The following is an 18233-nucleotide window of genomic DNA, read 5'->3' as shown; positions in this document are numbered from 1 at the left end:
TCTGAAAGGCTGCTTCATTCCCGAAGGGTCCCTTGTGTGCTGGGCCACTCCTAGGACTGCCTCTGCTGCCACTGGGCTGTGAATATTCCAGTGTGTCCCAGCCTGTGAGGCCCTCGCAGCACAGAGGCTGAGTGTGTGACTGACTTCGAAGCTGAAGAGTTGTTGTGGGATGGGTGGGGGGACTGGCTGAGAATGACACACACAGCAAGACATTTCAGAAGGGACAATTTCCTACTGTGGGGGGGCGGGGGGTCTGGCTGCCATGGCAATGGGCTTGGGCTCCCAAGCCCGCATGGGAGACAGTGGAGGGGTCCTGTGAATGGGGAGGGTGGGAGGCTGAAGAATCTTGTTTGGGTGAATGAGGGGGGATCTTTTCAGGACACTTGATGTGGGGTCCTTGTGTTCTGCTCTGTATAATTAGGCTCCATCCGGGTGTGCAGAATCAACCATGGCCTTATCTTGAGCGGGGCCCAGCTGCAGGCAGCCTTATAATGGGGCGCTGTCTGTGCGGGGAGGCCTGGCCCTCAGTGTGTGGGCTCCTCTTGTGGATGGGAGGCTTCCCACTGATCACTGGCCCTCAAGACTCATCCTGGGAGGGTTAAGACTGGGGACGTTTGCAGGTGAGCAGTGGCTGCTCCTGAGACTGCTCTTTCCAAAAATGATACACCCAGTAACACAGGGAACCAAATCACCATTTTTAATTTCAAAAGACTTTTAAATATTTTAGTTAAAACGTGAAATATGTATGTAGCTATCTATGTAAAGTAGCTACCACATGTACTGTCTTAAGCTTGTTGGTGGCGCAGACGTGTGCAGTCAGGATAACTGCTCCTTCACTGACCAGGGCCTGAGGCTTAGCGAAGTGCAGTAACTTGCCAGCTGCAAACCTCTGGGAAGTGGTAGAGCCAGGATTTGAACCCAGCATGTGTGACTCCAAAACTTCTGCTTTGTGTGTGTTTTGTGCTTTTCTGTTTTTCTGTTGCACCTTGATGCTAGAATTCTTAGGTTCCATCTTCAGTCTACCTGGAAAAATATTCTGCAGGTGGCCTTCGGATCTGGTGCAGGGGTCAGGCCTGTCAAAAACACATGCCCATCTGGGGCTCCCTTACGAGAGCTGGGCTCCTTAATTGTGCCCTGCCTGGGGGTGGGTGGATGTGCAGGTGTGGGGCCCAGGCTCGTCCCCTCCTGCTGTGCCCTGGGAATGGGGACTGGAAGAGCTGGTTCACACTGGTTCGAAAGAAGGGTGCCCGACTGGCTGCCCTGAGCAGGGCATTTCTGTGGTTGGGGTGATTGCAAAAATTATTCCATATGGGTTGAATGTTGTTCTAGTGATAAAAGGAGTCATCAGTAAATGCTGTGTCTGTGACAGAGACATAAACAGGCACTGCGTGTGATGTGGACAGGGCTGGCCACAGTGGGTGTCTGAGAGAGTGGCTTAACCCAGGTCTGCTGTGGCAGGTGGTCCTGCAGCAGGGCTGGGGCACAGGATGTCTGGGTAAAAGTGGGATGAGGAAAGCCCATTGGGCTTCAAGGATCTGGGCACTGAAAGGGGTAAAGCCTTAGTTGCAGAGCTTCAGGCTGCAGCCACATCTGTGGCCCGTGGACAGGTAGAGAGAGCCAGGGGTCCCTGGCCGAGAGAGAAGCTCCCAGTCTCGGTTTAGCCGTGCTGTCATGGGGAGATGATGCCCACCCTCCCTTCCTCTGTTTCACTATCTTTTGGTCACTCAGGGGTCAGCAGACTCATCTGGAGTTGCTGCCCTGTGTGGCAAGCACAGCTAGGAGCCATGAGCAGCTTAGCAAGTGGCTACTGGGCACTCACCTGAGCCTCTTGCCCCTCACACCCACTGGGAAGACAGAGACAGGGGAAGCAGCAAGCAGTGTCACGCAGCGGGGAGCCCAGGCCCAGCTGTGGTTATGGACCCCGAGTTGGCTGCCTGCCATCCAGAATCTGCCTACCACACCTTGCCTGAGAGTCTTCCTCAGCGGGCTCCCTGCCCTGCCCATAAGGGGCCAACCCTGGGGTCGGGCGAGGGTGGAGAAGCTCCTTATGGATTGGGAGCCTGGAAGTGGGGGCAGATGCATCTGGACCAGGTGGGGGCAGGAGGGATGTGCTGGGGCCTTCGGACGTCTTTGCCTGGGGACCCGGAGTCTAAGTTCCTGCCACCTGTGTGGCCCAGGGAACCAGAAACCACGCTGACTTCCCTCAGCAGAGACCACAGCTGCTGCCCACGCAGGGAGCAGCGTTGGAAACCACTGAGGTCTTCACAGAGCAGCCTGTGGCGGCTTTTCCTGGGTGTGGTGGCACGTCTGGCTTGGCTGTGCCAGTCTTTGAAGACAGAACGAGCCTGTGATGGCTCTATGGCAGACCCCGGAGAAAGGGCTGTGCGGCCAGCAGACCTGCCCTCCTGGGCCGCTCTGCTGGGCATGGCGGGTATAAGGCTAACAGTGACTATATGACCACTCATGCGTGTTAAAAGACATTTGAAAAATAAAACTAATTTTTAGCAAAAGTCAGTGAAATGTCTGCTCTATCACACACAATGTCCTGGGCTCAGGAAACGTGGGGGAGCACTGCGTGGTGCTATGCCATGGTGGCACAGTGAGCAGCACCCTCTGCCGTGTCTCTTCAGTCCCTCTCCTGTGCCCACCTGATGGCAGGACTGGCTGGTGTGCTCCGTGGGTCCCTGGCTGAGCCCCTTGAGGCTCACATGAATTTGTTAAGATGTGGGCACTTCAAGGATCTCTTCTGCTGGGAGGTGGCCCTGCTGTCTGACAGGAAGGGGAGGAGTGGGCAATTTGCCCAATACCCACCTGCTTCCCATAGACACCTGTGCCGGCCCTGCCACAACCGTGAGAAGGCCAAGGGCTTGGGCAAGTACATCTGTCAGCGGTGCCACCTGGTCATTGAGGAGCAGCCTCTCATGTTTAGGAGTGACACGTACCACCCAGACCACTTCAGCTGCACCCACTGCAGGTACTGGGGCTGGGCTGGTGGAGAGCAGGGTGATACCCCACCCTCAGCAGTGATGGGGCAGGAGAGGGGTGCTGGAGAAGGTAAAGGGGCCTGGGATGCAACCCTGCAGGAAGCCCTTCTCCAGGGCTCTGTTCAGGGAGGACAGAGCATATGGCCCAGAATGGCAGGGGGTGAGGGAGGGCTGGGCCCCTGGATGGAGCTGACAGGAAGGAATCAGAGGCAGGGAGGGTGGGCGAGGGTGAGGAGGAGGTTTGCTGCTGGTGGTGTAGAGTGGAGGAGAGAGGGAAGAGAGGCTGCAGAGCCATTCCCTCCTGCCTGCCCCAGCTCCCCAGTCTGGTATGGAGGGGCCTAGAGAACAGACATGCTTCTCAGAGGACTTAACAGGACTGTCGCAGGCTGCCTCCTGCAAGTACTGTGCAGGAATCCTGCCCGGGGCCTGTCTGGGGTACAGGAAGCCCTCAAAGAGACCAGAGATCAAAGAGCCATCTCCCAGGGTGCTCTGCTGGAACAGAGGGGGGCTCTGCTCCCTCGGGAGGCTGCTCCCTGGGGCTGGAGGGGTGCTGTGGCCCCTGTCAGTGGGCCCTGAAGAAGGGCAGGGGTGTCCTCTGGGGGCTCCACATTGTCTTTTAGGAAGGAGCTGACTGCTGAGGCCCGAGAGCTGAAGGGGGAACTCTACTGCCTGCCATGCCATGACAAGATGGGTGTGCCCATCTGTGGAGCCTGCCGCCGGCCCATCGAGGGCCGTGTGGTCAATGCCCTGGGCAAGCAGTGGCACGTGGAGGTGAGCATGGTGCCCTAAGAGGAAGGGGTCCCTGGCTTGCGGTCACAGTGGGATTCTGGCCTGGCATCCCCTCCACACTCCCATCCCGGCTACGTGGCTGGCTCCCAGCAGGCACCTTTCTCTTGGGTGCTTTCCCTCCTCGCCCCTGATCTGGCACCAGCTCATCTGTATTAACTAGGAGACACTCCCCTTCCTCCCCTGGCTGGCCTTCTAGAGGATTCCAGAGTCATGAGAAAATCGTAGGGGCTGTGGGATTGTGGTTGACAGAACTGGCTGTGTCTGCAACCCATGGAGACCCAGAAGCTGGGTCGACCTGTTGGTGAGCGCCTCGGGTACATCACCCGGGTTACCCCGAGCACTGCCCTGCACTGTGCACTCTGATGGGGGGACACTGCCTGGACACAGGCCCTGGCCGGCTCTTGTCCCAGGAGCTCTGCCTTGAGTGGCATCTTCAGAATGCACACCTGGCCCCCAGCACTCGGGGCGGCTGAATAATTGTCACTGTACTGGAAGATGCTGCTCAGTGACCCCGGGGCCTCTAGGGGAGCGTCCATGGGACACAGACACATGCCGCCTTCCAAGAAGGCACCAGGCAAACAACAGAGCAGCTCACCCGGGACGGCCGCTACACAGCAGGCACCTCACCAGCACCTGAGTCGGGTCACGGTGTTCGGGGTGGAGCACGCCCAGAGGAGACGGGGATGTGCAGGGTCACCCACTGGGTGTTTGGGAAGGAGGGTCTCCTGACCCGGGGGCAGTCCCTGTGAGCCCAGCAAGGCACGCCGCCCGCTGGCCTTTGCTTCCTGTCCCGGGGTCACTGCTCCGGCCTAAGCTGCCCACCCACGCCCTCTCCTCCCAGCATTTCGTCTGTGCCAAGTGTGAGAAGCCGTTCCTGGGGCACAGGCACTATGAGAAGAAGGGCCTGGCCTACTGCGAGACCCACTACAGCCAGGTGAGGCGGGGCGGGGCAGGCTGGCAGGGTCCGCAGGGATGCAGATTTGAAAGGGAGGCCATGTGCCTTGTTGGGGGCTGAGGGGCCACGGGGAGGCCACAGGAAGAGTGCTGGGAAGTCTGCTGTGTGAGCAGCGGGAAGTCAGAGCAGGAGAGCATGTGGGGCAGCCCTTCAGGCACCCGTTGTGGTGCCGAGGCTCCCAGTGCAGGGTCTAGACCTGGGCAGCCCGCTCTGCCTCATGTCCTCATTTGAGAAGTGAGCTCCATGGCCCAGGCCTCTTGTAGGGACCGAACAAGAAGACAGTGTGGCGCTCGGGGTTCACGGGACTGATGTAGGCCATCACCCTGCTCCTGCCGTGCCTGGCAAGGCCCCCACCTGCTCTGGGGTGGAAGACGGGTTACTGCCTTGGCCACACCCCTCAGGATACCAGGAGGAGCAAAGGGGCATTTTGGGGAACAGTGCCTCAACCTGTCCTTCCCAGGGAGCAACTCTGATGGGCCGGGGTGCCTCACCTCATGTCTAAGGCTGTGCCCTGGCAGAAGGGCCCAGAAGGCCCAGGTGGATCCTGAGGCCCAGGTGGGCGGGGGGCCATACTCCCTTGGCCCTGGGCCGGGGCACCACTGCCTGTGCAACTGCTTGTCCACAGCTCTTTGGGGACGTCTGCTACAACTGCAGCCATGTGATCGAGGGCGACGGTAAGGCACTTCTGTCCTTGGGTCCCCCCTTCCCCCGCCCCTCTTCCCTGCTGTCCCTCTGGGCTGTGGGTCTGCAGCTGTGGGCCCAGCTGGCCCTCACTTTGCGTAGCTGGGCCTGCAGGAGGAGCTAAGGGGGCCTGTGGGAGGCGTGCTAAGCCCTACTCCTCTGCCCTCACAGTAGTGTCAGCCCTCAACAAGGCCTGGTGTGTGAACTGCTTCTCCTGCTCCACCTGCAACAGCAAGCTCACCCTGAAGTAAGTCCTGCCAGCCTCCCAGGGGCGCCTGCGGTGGGCGGAGAGGGGCCTACACAGCGTCTCCTCCTGGTGGAGTATGGGCTCTATGGACCCTGACTTTCATCAGGCCTCCTTGGACACCTGCTGTTGTCAGGCCCTGGGGCGCAGTGGGGGCAAGGGGCAGCTCCAGCCCCATGGAAGCAGGTCCAGGGACCCTCCAGGGCACAGTGAGAGGAGTAACACCCACCCACAAGGACATTGGGTTCTGGGGAGGGAAGGGTGTCCTAGCCCAGGAAACAGCAAATTCAGAGGCAAAGGAGTCAGGCCACTGGTTCACCCAGGAAGCCATGGGGGGGGGGCGGTGCAGGGTGGCCAGAGCTGTAGGTGAGGTGGAGCCCAGGTGGCTGAGGGCAGCAGGAAGCTGGGTGTGTTCCAAAGTGTCCGAATCTGAGAGAAGCCCTTAGAAGGGAATGGAGGCCTGAAGGCCTATCTCCCCGCCCACTGTGACCTCTGGCCAGAAGCTTACCCTGGGGACTGGCCTGCTGGCTGGGGCAGACTGGTGGGGGGGCTGGGGGCTGGGGGTGGAGAGCAGGTGCTGCTCTGGGGGGTCAGGGGAAACCAGGCTCCGAGTTGCTGGGCATGGGGCTCTCCCGACTGCTGCACTTCCTTCCCAGGAACAAGTTTGTGGAGTTCGACATGAAGCCCGTGTGTAAGAGATGCTACGAGAACTTCCCACTGGAGCTGAAGAAGCGGCTGAAGAAGCTGACGGAGCTGGCCACCCGCAAGGCCCACCCCAAGTCTGTGGGCCTCACTGCCACCTGAGAGGCCCCCTCCTGTCCTCCCTTCGCTCCTTCCTGCTGCCCGGCTGCTGCCACCTCCCTGCTCACCTCACCTCCCTTCATCTGCCCCCTTCTCTCGGGTCAGCACTCCCTCCTTTTTCCTCTGCTCCCTTCTCTTGCCTTCTCCCCAGGGCTCTTCTTTCCCTTGCTATGGGTTCCTCTCCCTCTTCTGCAGCATGGGGCAGAAGTGGGGCCCTGGAGCCTGGTGAGCCTGTGACAGGCCTGTGCTCACCAGCTTTAGCCTGAAGTCTTCAAGGGACAGGAGGAAACTGGGGCCTGGAGTCACCTGGCTCTGGAGTGGGCACTGCTCCCAGCCCTGCCTGGCAGACCTGTTCTGTCCCCAGAGGGGGCCTGACAGCTCACATTCTTCTGTGGGGGCTTGGCCAACCTTTGCTCAGAGTGGCCCCTCTGTGCACACATGTGGCCCCACACAGCAGGCAGCCAGCTGCCTCAGCCCCAGGACCAGGGCCACACGAAAGGGGGCCTCTGGGGAACCACCCTTCCCTCCCTCAGCCACGCACTCACTCAACCAAGTAGGATCCCTGTGCCCCAACCCCACCAATCAGCAGGAGGGACTAGGGCCCCCCTTCCCCCACCCTCAGGAGGCTTCCTTCCTGAAATCTGGCCTTGGCCACACCATCCCAGGCCTGGGCCACTGTGGTTCCCCAATGCTCCTCTCTGGTCACTGCAGTCTCTCTAGCTGCACCCCTACCTCCAAGGCACACATTAAGCTTTTGGGTGCAGCCAGGGCCAGATGGTGGTGGGGCCAGGGGAATGGCGGTTCCTACTCTCCAGGGAGGGTACTTCCTCCTTGGCCAGCACAGGACCTGATGTGATTCACACTTGCACAATGAATAAAGGCTTATTTACACAACTATTTGGCTGGCCTGCATGGTGTATGGTCGCAGGGTGAGGAGGTGGGCAGTGGCCCCTTGGACACAGTGCTGCAGGCTGTGAACACTTACAGCAGCAGATGACAGACAGCCTGTTCCCAGGGCCAGGCTCCCACCAGGGCTGAAGACAAGGCAGCCAGAACCCTCCGTCCAGGAAGGATGGCATGGTAGAGGGAGTGGGCTGCCAGTGCGAGGTGAGGCAGGCCTTTAAGGCCCTGCACCCAGCTCTGCCTCCTGCCTGGGCAGAGGCAAGTCTCAGCATGAAGCCTGCAGCCTCTACCTCTGTCTGGCGTTTTTGGCAGCAATTGTGTCCCATTCATTGTCCTGCAGGGGAAGGAGGAGGTGTGCAGAGAGAGGGGCTTCTCCCTAATCCAAGAAATGGGAGGGAGAGAGGGGTAGGAGGGGAAACCAAGTCAGTCACTCTCTGAGAATGGAGTTGCCACTTGGGTGTCCCTGGAGAAATCACAATGCTTTCTGCTTTTTCTGGAAGAGAAACTTTGCTGGCCAGTGCCTCCCAGACCTCCTGCCACCTGAGCCCTCCCCTCTCCCTCTCACTGACACACTCCCCACTGCTCCAGGAAACTTTATTGTACATTCTTGGGGGGTTGTCTCAGCCATCCACCCACCAACCCAGGGGCCTGACACCCATGGCCCTGCCCTGGCCTCTTTCCTTAAGCCCCATGGTCAGCACCTGGGAGAGGGGTCCTGCCTGGAGAGCCAAGGAATATGGAGTGTGTGTGTTTTGGGGAAAGAGCAGCATGAAAGGCTGCCTGCACAGGCCCTGGGCCCAAGGGCCCCAGATTGGGAAGGGTGACTGCATGGGCAAGTGATCCCCCTGCTAAGGATGAGCTGGGGCTGGGGCCCGCATGCCCCGCTGCTTGCTCACGGTGCTCAGGAGCTGCTGCACATACGAGGTCAGCAGGTCATCCATCTTGTAGCCCTGGACAAAGAAAGGGTGGGGTCAGAGGCTGTGGGGTCCAGTTGAGGATAGTGGCCAGGGCCTGGGAGTGCTCAGCTTTTGTCTCAGGGGTAATGGGGTAGGGAGGAAAGAATGGAAACAGGGCTCCTGCTGCAGGAAGACTAGTCCAGGGCCATGGGACCCACTGCCAGGCTTTGCCACCATGCTCTTAGGTGACCCCTATCCCTCATCTCCCTCCAGACCTCCCAGCCTGGCCTGGCCCACAGGTGGTTGTGCCACCATAGTAAATAGCTTGGTGGCATCGTAGGGGGTGGTCAGAAGGAGAACCCTGTCCCCAGTGCCTCTGGGTCCTGTGTGTTTGAGCTGGGGGAAGGGACCAGGGGTTCTAGGAGGCCCTCAGGCCTGAGGCTCACCAGGGAGGTCTCACACAGCAAGCGGTTACCCCGGCCCAGGCTCCCCAGGACCATGTGGAAGTAGGTGCTGCCGCTGCTCCAGCTGGAGATCTTGGTGAAAGGGTAGGTGGTGAGCAGCTCCTGGGGGCAGAGTAGGTGGTGGGCAGAAGCCAGGTGAAGCCTGGGCCCTGGATCTGAGTCTGAGCTGCTGCCCTGGGGTCCTCCAGAGTCCCTGGGGCTGTGGGAGAGCTGGAGGGCAGGTGACCATAGCCCCACCTGTGTGTGTGTGGGGGGGGGACAGTGTCTCAGGACCCTGGCAGCCTCCCCTGCCCTGTGGGGCCCTGCTCCTACCTTGGTCTTGGGGTGGATGAGCAGAACTCCATGCCGGTTGATGGCGATGAGGACGATGTCTGGGTAGGAGGGCTCCGAGGTTTGCTGGGGAGGAGCATGGCGGTGACAGCCCAGCCTGGGAGGCCAGCTGGCCACCTCCCTGAGGCACATGCAGGCACACACGTGCCCACATGCCCCTCAAACCTGGCAATCAGCCTTGCCTAAGATGTGTGTTTGGGGGAGCTCAGGCAGTGGGGCCAAAGCTAGGGTGGGGCCTTCTGGGGCAAGCACAGGTGGGCATGGGGTGAGACTTACCTTCACCTCGAAGAAGGCGGACCCAAAGGTGGGCCACCGACAGATCCACTTCAGGAAGGCCACTTTGGCTTCCTCCACCGTCTTGTCCTTATGCTTGTCGTAGGCCAGCAGGATGCTCTGTGGGCGATGAGGGCCAGTGAAGCCCGGTGGGAGCCAGTGCCCATCCTGGCCTCCACACGGGGCCCACAGGCGGGCCTCAGGCCAGAGCAGCACCTGTGTGCCGGAGGCCGGCTTGGGGGTCACTTAGGACCAAGTGCGTCCCCCACCCCTGGGGTGAGGATGCGTCTCTGAGGCGCCGTGGACAGCATGGGGAGGCCTGACAGACACCCCCGGCCCATCCTCCACACCAGGAACATGCTCAGCCTGCCCAGGCCAGGCAATCTGAGGGTCCCTCCCAGCCCCGTCAGGGACCTTTCTCCATTCCTCCGAGGACATCAGGCGTGTGAGATTCTCGGGCACGAGCTCCCTCAGGATCTTGGGGATGCTTGCTAGCTGGGACTGGCCACTGTCAAACTGGGCCTTGTAGATGAGGCCTGCCAGGTGGACAGCATCCTCCCGTGAACACTTGTGGAACCCACGCAGGTATTTGGGCAGTTCCTGGGTGATGGACACACTGGGCATTAGGCTGTTGCCCCCCACCTCATGTGGCAGGTGGTGGGGTGGAAGCCCACCCCCACCTAGGAGCCAGCAAGAAGCTAAGGTCCTTAGGGTAGGGTTTCCTGCAGGGGCAACAGCCCCCGTAAGTTGGGCAGAGACCCCTAACATCTCGACGTGACTGTAGTAGCCAACTGCACCCTGTGTAGCTGACCCTCCAGGACAAGGGCTAGTGCTCCCCAGGCTGCAGGGCCTCTCCCCCTGCCACCTGGGGGTTGTGCTGCAGGTGCTGGCACAGTCACTGTCCCCAAATGCTGCTCTCCCTCTGCTCCTGGCTCCAGAACCCTCAAGGGGTAGGTCTGGTGACCACAGTGGGCCTCAAGGGCTCCAGAAGCCCCTGGTGAATCTTCTGGATGTTCCTGGACCTCCCAGTGGAGGTTAGGCCCCCTGGGGCAAGGGAACCATCATGGGCCTTCCTCCTCCACCTCTCTGAGTAGGTGTGGGATGAAGTGCAGTTGGACCCAAAGCCCCCTGGAGGGAGCCTTCCCAAGTACCTGGTGGTAATGGAGTATGGTGTCTGCGTTCAGGTCCTTCCCTGGGGCCACACTGAGCCACAGTTTGCGCATGAAGTACACCTGGTAAGGCAGTGTCACAGGGGCCCCTGGGCAGGGGCAGCAGTGAGCATGCAGCCTGGCCCGCCCCGGCCGTGCCCATACCCTTCCCATGGCCCAGGGCCCTGCTGCCAGCTTCCCTGCACCCTGCCCGCAGCACAGTCTCCTAGACACCCTCCCGTCACCGAGTCTGCTCCTCTGCTGGGAAGACCCCACCCTTCCTCCTCCCTGGCCCTGGCGGGTCCTCACCCTTCAAGACACTGTAGAAGCCACCCATGCCAAGAATGTTCCTGGACACCCCTGTGTGGGCCAGGCCCCCGTCCAACCCCACAGCCTGTGCATCTTTCATCTGTTCTAGGCCCACGCCTATACCTTGCCCCTGCCCAAGCTGGGAGAGCTCCTAGGGCAGGGTCCTCATGCCTGGCCCAGGCCTGGTCATACCCATGACATGAGGGTTCTAACGGGGTAAATGAATGAGCATGGGCCATGCAGGAGATGCCAGGGGAGCCTTCTGACCCTGGCCCAAGTAGGTAGACAGTCCCTGCCTAGCTCCTCCATCCCAGAACCCCCGCCCTGCCCTGCAGACACCCACCTTCTTTCTGAGGCTTGCTTTTCTTCACCCAGTCAGACACCTGCCGCAAGGAGTCAAAGAAGAAGTCTTCCTCCTTCTGGCTGATGACCTGGGATGGGTGGGGAGAGAGACAAAGGGAGGAGCGCGGGTGAAGGGGCTTCCTGGGAACTCCTCCTGAGGGCGGCAGGCCTGGTGAACTAGATTGTCCTGACAGCCCCTCAGCACTCACTGAGGGTCAGGCCAGCACGGTGGGACGGCCACCCCTGCCCACTCCCCCAGGTTTCTGGCCTGCCTGCCAGCCGTACCTTGTCCGCAATCTTGATGAAGAGGCTGCAGCCTTCCCAGGAGGCCAGCTTCAGCCTGGCAGCGATGCTGCTGCACACATCCCGCACCCTGGTGTGGGCGCCCACCTCCAGCATCTGGGCAGAGAGGCGGCACAGGAGCCTCTCAAGACAAGGCTCAGCTCAGATGACCCCTCTGACCCTGCTGCTGCTGCTCCTTCCTAAGAGGGGCTGGACACACCCTGTCCTGAGAGGGGCAGGAACTGCTTCTAGAAAACGGGCCAGATGCTCTGTTGTTTAGTCACACAGCTGCTATCTTGTGGGCCGCAGACTCCCAGCCTTTGAACCTGCTTTGAGAGCCAGTAGCCAGACTCTGGGAACTTCCCGTGCGGACGCCCCAGCCTCAAGACTGGAAGGTGCATTGCCCCTAGGCCTCCTCTGGCCCTCTCTGCTGCTGCCACTTGGCCAGGGACGCTTTCCCACCTCACACCTGTCCCCTCTGCTGTCTCCAGCTCCCAAGAGGGGCTCTTTCCACAGGCACACCAATGTCCCTGGTCTCCCTGTCCCCTGCTTCGGCCTGGAGCACCCCTCTGCCCTACTGGGACAATCTAGACTTCACACTGCAGTAGCAGCCTCCCCAGGGTGGCCCCTCCCTGTACTGGCCTAGAGCACCCAAGGGTGCACAACACTCAGTTCAGGGTTGTAGGGCACTAGTGATGGGGGGGGCAGACAGTTTCTCAGGGGTCACCACTCCTCAGGTAACCAAGGATGCTGCGGGTCAGGAGCGGGGAGGCCGGGTCTGGGCAGGGGCATACCTCACTGGTGTCGTTGGGGAGCAGGATCTTGTGGCAGATGCGGGAGACGTTCTGCTCTGCGGCCTCCACCTCCACCTGGTGTGGGGGCTGCTTCCGGGGCCCCACCCTAGAGCAGGACAGTGCATGCTGCACAGGCCGCCCTGCCCCCATCCTCACCCATCCCCAGCCACCAACTAACTACATCAACTATATGCCAGACACAAAACCCCAGTGACCACTGCTGGCGCAGGGGGCAGGGCTGCCAGGGGGCTGCCCCTGCCTGGGGTGCACAGCACGTGACCTAGAGAAGGCAGCAGAGGGCAGCTCAGGCTCACCTTCCTGGTGACCCAAGGTTCTGAGGAGGGGGGAAGGCCTGGGACCAACATGGGAAGGGGACCTGGCTGGCCAGGGCCTCCAGCAGACAGGCTGGTGTTTCCTTTTCCTCGAACAGCAGGCGCACAGGGAGGGGCCAGGGCAGGGCCTCCAGCAGGGCCTTTGAGAGCCTCTCTGAGGGCACCCATCTCCCCTCCACGACCAGGGCTGCCACTATCACGCTGCTCGCATGGCCAGCCCACCCTCCCTCACAGCTACAAAAGTCCAAGCCAGGGGACAGGCTCTGAGATCCAAGACAGAGCCGAGGGAAAGCTGCCTAGCTGTAAGAGGGCTGAGGTGGGGATGGCACATGGACTGGCAGGGGTGGCCCTTGATCGAGGCGGGAAGATAAGTGCCTTGGGATATCCAGGTCGCCCTGTGGCCTCCAGGCAGCTCCCTCTGTGCCCTGGACAGGCAGCTGTGGGGGTGGGGAGCTCGCAGCTAGGACTGAGCCTGCCCTAAGCTTCCACTGACCCCAGACCCTTCTGAGACCCTCACGCTCCACCTTCCTCCTCAGTGGCTTGGGGTCTGGTCCTGCCTCTGCAAGCCAACTCCAGCAGGGCCCCTCATTACCCCAGGCTGACGCTCCAGGGGTGGGCATGGGAGCTGGCAGGCTCACCTCAGGGCCCTCTGGACGTGGCGCCCGCAGTCAGGGGCCAGGAGCTTGTTCCTCCTTGTGTATATGAACTTCTGGACATGGGGCAGCAGCGCTTGGCCAGGAGGGAAGAGCCCAGTGCAGAGCCACAGCAGCTGCCAGCCTCGCTCCTCACTGTACCTGGGGGTGACAGAGCCCATCAGCACAGGAAGAACCCATCCCAGAGACCGGGCCAGCCAGGCACCTTGGGGAGATGGGACATGAGGCCTGCTCGGCCACGGGCAAAGAGGCCCACGGCCCAGCTACCCAATGCCAAGCAGGCCTTCACATGCATGAGTGGGGAAATGGGTATTATGCCCATTTTGTGGAAGAGCATGTTGAGGTTTATTGAGGCCAAGGGTGGCAGCAGGCAAGGCCCAAGGCAGGCCCATTTGCCCTCCTTCCTCTGACTACCCCAGGAAGTCAGGGGGACAAGCCCAAGTGCCAGCCCATTTCTTGGTTACTGCTAGTGCCTGGGCAGGTTGTGTGGCCTCCATGAGCTGCCACCTCCCCGTCTGAACAGTGGGCACAGCCTCTGGGAGAGGGGTGAGGACACTGAGGAGCCCCGGCATGGCATCCTGTACATGGGCGCCCTCCACTTCCACACCATCCCCAGACCTCTTGGTATTGTGTGTCAGCTGCTTCAGGATCTGACAGTAGACCTCGTCCTGCAGAGCCACGTCCTGGAGGGCCCATGAGAAGATCTGATCGGTGAGTTCCAAGGAAGTCCAGGCCTGCCTAGAGGGGTAGTCGCCCATGTACCTGAGGATGGGTGTGGCTGTCAGGGAGAATAGGCTGGCACGGCTGCCTGTCACCACTGACCCGGGCCCCGCCCCGCATGACCCCCAACAGCTCCATGCCGCCTCCTTGCCGCCTCTGCCCTGCGCCCTGGGAGACCCGCCCCCATCAGGCTGAGCTGGGGCAGGCTGGCTGGGGAAGGATATCGATGAAGATCTGACAGGCGGCATCCCGCAGCTCAGTGTTGGCATGGACGCGCTTGAGCAGCGGCTGCCGCAGGGGCTCAGGGCTGTGAGCCCACAGGTGGCCCCGAGCCCGGGTGAGGTGGAGCATGGCTCTGCTGACGGTCTCCTTCTCCGGGACCCTGTCGGGACACAGACTGATGTGAGGGCCCTCCTCCTGCCTTCTCTGCCCTGCCGCTCCTCTGTCCCCTCCCAACCTGCCTCTGTGTGGCACAGTGGGGAGGAGGCCTGGTCTGAAGTGAGTCCCATGGGGATGCCATCTTGCCCACAGCATTCAGCTCAGAATCACTCCCTCCAGCCACCAGGGTGGTTGTGGGAGGCTCAGAGGGTTGCCTCCCTGCCTGGGAGACCAGGTGGACAGCATGCCTGCCTCTGTGGCCTCCCCGCACTCCTTAGGGAGTGCAGAGGGGCTGACAGGCTGGGGCTGGGCCTGGTGCGGGTGTGTGTGTGTGTGTGTGTGTGTGTGTGTGTGTGTGTGTGTGTGTGTGTGTGGTGGGGGCAGGCACCTAAAAAACTCGTAGGAGAATTCCTCCAGGGTGTGCAGCTTCTCCTTGGCCTGCTCCTCAGATAGGGCTTCTGTGGGCGGTCCTGCCTGGGCTGCCAGCTTCCGCTTTTCTGGTGACATAGCCAGCAAGCTCTGTGGGGGCATAGGCCTGTGGGTGCCCAGGAGCCACTGCCCACAAGGCCCTTCCCATAGACTCCTCCTGACTTGCTTGTCTCAGTGACAGGAGGGGCAGGACCACAGAGCAGAATAAGCCTGGGCCTGCCCCTCTCGTGTCACCTGTTGTGTGACCCAGGACCAGTAACTTCACCTCCCTGAGCCTCTCTCCTTTCTCTTAAGAGGACTTCTCAGGCCCACCAGGCTCTCCTTCCCCAGGGCACCTCTCTTCAGGGGCATCTCTCACCTGGTCCTGCTGCCTGGCCCTCACCTCCTTCAGGCCAAAGCACAAATGTCACTCCATCAGTGACATCTTCCAGACAGGGTAAGGCCAGCCTATTATTTCTTTCATAAGAACCAGTGCTGCTCCTTGGTGGCCCATTATACTCGCCATCGAGTAATCATTTGCCCAAATGCTCCTTAGGGCAGGGTCCCTGTTGTGTTCAATCTTGTATTGCAGGCATGGGGCAGGCAGCTGGCACTCAGTATGTGCACATCAGAATGTCTATCTGTCCTGCCTAGGGACTGGGGTGGAGTAGCTCTCAAGGGTAGGGACACTTGGGACCCCTTGGGCCATGGTTTCAATGAGGCTGAGCCTGGGGAAGGGATGGGTTTGTCCCTAGGACACATCCATGGTGGGAGAGATGGAAGCGATACCTATTCATTGAGCCTCCCATTAAGTACCAAGCACTGTCCTGAACGTGGCACAGATACTGCCAGCTCCACGGTCACCCCAGAGGGGTGATGGGCTGGCGGAGCTGACCCGATGTCCAGGTGGGCCTCGTGGCTCTCTGTGAGGTGGGATGCAGGACCCTGAGCTAGGACCCCAGGCTAGGCCTCCTGGCTACTTCCCCACGTGCCCACATTAGAGGTTACCAGCAGCTGTGCCGAGGGCTTGCCAATGGTAGGGATGGTGTAGAGGCCGGCGGTGAGCACCAGCCCAGTCTTGCCTGTCCTGTCGTTCTGGCCAGGGACCCAGTTCTCAGAGGCTAGGGGCCCCTGCTTCTTTGTCAGGATCAGCAAATCCCCCTTCTTGAAGGGCAGGAGGGTGCCATCATCTGCAATTTCAGTGCACACACAGGCAGGAAGGCCACACTCACCACTGGCCCTGCAGAGGTGCCTGCCGGCACCTTGTGGCTGTCTTTGTTGAGAGGTGAGGAAGCTGAGACACAGAGCTGGGGGGCCCAAGTCCACTCTGAAGGGAGCAGTGGCAGGATTCCCAGCATGTGGGCCCTCAAGGACCTGGACAGGTGCGGAGCCCGGGGGGCAGGGGCAGGAGCTCTGACCACGGCTCTACCTTTGGAGACCTGCTCAGAGGCCTGATCAGGAGCCGTGGCCTGTGAGGCAAGAGACGTGCGGACAAGGGGAAGAATGCCCAGGCTGGCAGTGACCATGCCAGCCTGGGTGACATGTGACCCTCATCTGTAAAGTCCCTCTTCCGTGGTGTGGTGGTGGGGGCAGACTGGGTGACGGGGACAAGGTTTCAGGGCTGACGGTTCTTCCCTCCACATCCCGTGAGCCTCCCTCTCCCTTCCCTGCATCAACAGCCCCACCCATTTTCCAGGACTGCAGCATCCGAACCCCTCATCCCCTGAGCTGTGTGATCCTGGACAAGCTGCTCTCCCTTTCTGAGCCTCTGGCTCCCTATCTGTGAAATGGGATTACAGGATGGCTGTGGGGTGGTGCCCCAAGTGCAGGCCATGGCCAGCTGTTCTCTGCAGGGGAGGTGCAGTCCTCAGCTAGGTGCCTTGGAGGGCTGGAGATCACCTCCTTTAACTCCTCATGCTGTGGAAGGGAGGGCTCCACCCAGATCTGTCCCTCAGGGTTTCGTGGTCCCCTCTCCATCTCTCTGCTCAAGTCCCTGAGCCCTGCTCCGTGCCATATGGCTGCTGTGACATGCATGGGAGCAAGCTGCCCTCCCACCAACCACACCCCCACCCCATCTGGCCACACACCTGTGGCCTTCTGGTCCTGCAGGGCCATGGCAAACACGGACCTCTCCTTCAGGCCCTCCAGGAACACGGCCACCAGCTCGGCAATGGCCACACTGCTGGGGGACACGAACTCATACTCCTCTTGGTGCAGCGTGGACAGCAACAGCCTCGGCCCACCCGGGGCCTCCCTGAGGGGACAGAGGATCCATGTGACCAGAGGCCTCCTCTGCTCTCCCCACTTCAGCCCCTCAACAGCCTCAAGGGGGTACCCTCCTGAGTTACAGATGAGGAAACACAATGACTTGCTGGGGGCCACGGGCCCAACCCCCGGTGACGCTGTGAGGACTTCATGGCATGTGGGAATGTGCCACATGGTCAGCCTCAGGAAGCAGTGGCCAGGGGTGCCCTGCACCCACCGGTGACATTGTTAATGGCCATGCCACCCTGGGGGCTCTAACTGAGGGGCTCTGCAGGGCACAGGCTTGCCTTCCCCAAGGCTTGGTGTGTCCTCAGGAAGTGAGAGCCATGGAGAGCCATGGGGGCGGCCTGGCCTGCAAGGACACCCTAGAGTTGCTATGACCTGGCATGTCCCAGACCCCATCCCTTGCTCACTCCCCCAGAGGGTCTGTACCTTCCCATGACCAGGGGGAAGGAAGGAGTGGAGGGATGAACACCCCAAGGCTGCAGGATGACCTGCCCCTTCCCAGGGGGGTGGGTTTAAAGAGCGGCTGAGAGGGCAGCGCATGACTCCCAGGCCCAGCACCCAGCCAGGCAGTGCGGCCGATGGCAGGCGGCGGGCCCCACATCCAACCACCGGCATTACTGCACAAGCCAGTCCTCACCCCTCCACCCTTGCTGGGCTCCCAGGAACAGCGTGCCTCCCTCTCTCTGTCACTCCTGAAGTCCCACGGACTGAGCTCCGAGGAGAGGCTTGGGCAGCCCCTTGGGGGTACCCACCTGCTGGTGATCAGACTCATGACCTCTGGGAAGGAGAGTTCCAGGAGCACCCTCTCCCTCTGGTCCAGGAAGTGCAGCCCCTTCCAGTTAACAGCCAAGATCAGCTGAGTTTTGGGCAGTCGGGGGCCTGGCAGGAGGAGACAGGGTGTAAAGCTGGGCTGGCCCTGGGAGGGGGCCCCCGCCTGCACCCCTCGCCTGTCGTTTGCCATTACCAGAGAGGGTGGTGACTTCGAAGAGTCTGGAGAAGAGCAGTGGCCACTGCAGGCGGGCAGCGACCACCACCTGCTCCTGCACATCCAGCGGCGTGGCCTGCTTCTGGGTGTATGGTGCCTGCTCGGGGACACAGTGTCACCATCGTCACTCATCTCTCACTCTCTCGACCCGGGCCTACCCACCCCCTCCAGCTGACACTCGCTCAGTGCCCAGGAGCTTGATTGCTGGGTCATCTTCAAAGCCTCTACCTACAGTGGGGACAGATCCCAGTGAGGGCCGGGCAGGGAGGCTGTGGCCGGTGCAGCCTTATT

General features: G+C 61.0%; 2 protein-coding genes across 2 annotated transcripts in view; one reads left to right on the top strand and one right to left on the bottom strand.

Annotated features, from left to right (window-relative positions):
* LIMS2 (LIM zinc finger domain containing 2) overlaps window positions 1–7338 on the top strand; it is a 39428-nt gene extending 32090 nt beyond the window's left edge. Inside the window, exons 5-10 of the mRNA XM_087819942.1 lie at window positions 2825–2974; window positions 3605–3755; window positions 4615–4707; window positions 5354–5402; window positions 5581–5656; window positions 6310–7338. Of these exons, the coding sequence (XP_087676068.1) occupies window positions 2825–2974; window positions 3605–3755; window positions 4615–4707; window positions 5354–5402; window positions 5581–5656; window positions 6310–6457 (667 nt within the window). The 3' untranslated portion in view covers window positions 6458–7338. The remainder of the gene's footprint in view (window positions 1–2824; window positions 2975–3604; window positions 3756–4614; window positions 4708–5353; window positions 5403–5580; window positions 5657–6309) is intronic.
* Window positions 7339–8205: 867 nt separating this feature from the next.
* Window positions 8206–18233, bottom strand: part of MYO7B (myosin VIIB) — an 89063-nt gene continuing 79035 nt past the window's right edge. The window contains exons 31-47 of the mRNA XM_087819403.1: window positions 17922–18039; window positions 17710–17836; window positions 16774–16940; window positions 15695–15876; window positions 14667–14797; window positions 14125–14282; window positions 13799–13952; window positions 13166–13321; window positions 12196–12301; window positions 11405–11518; window positions 11121–11208; window positions 10472–10578; window positions 9735–9920; window positions 9324–9440; window positions 9030–9113; window positions 8700–8819; window positions 8206–8307 (exon numbers count right to left, since the gene is read on the bottom strand). Of these exons, the coding sequence (XP_087675529.1) occupies window positions 8206–8307; window positions 8700–8819; window positions 9030–9113; window positions 9324–9440; window positions 9735–9920; window positions 10472–10578; window positions 11121–11208; window positions 11405–11518; window positions 12196–12301; window positions 13166–13321; window positions 13799–13952; window positions 14125–14282; window positions 14667–14797; window positions 15695–15876; window positions 16774–16940; window positions 17710–17836; window positions 17922–18039 (2217 nt within the window). The remainder of the gene's footprint in view (window positions 8308–8699; window positions 8820–9029; window positions 9114–9323; window positions 9441–9734; window positions 9921–10471; window positions 10579–11120; window positions 11209–11404; window positions 11519–12195; window positions 12302–13165; window positions 13322–13798; window positions 13953–14124; window positions 14283–14666; window positions 14798–15694; window positions 15877–16773; window positions 16941–17709; window positions 17837–17921; window positions 18040–18233) is intronic.

The sequence above is a fragment of the Miniopterus natalensis genome, chromosome 8, assembly GCF_054644295.1.
Source record: "Miniopterus natalensis isolate mMinNat1 chromosome 8, mMinNat1.hap1, whole genome shotgun sequence".
NCBI classification, from domain to species: Eukaryota; Metazoa; Chordata; class Mammalia; order Chiroptera; family Miniopteridae; genus Miniopterus; species Miniopterus natalensis.
This window is presented reverse-complemented; position numbering and strand designations above follow the sequence as displayed.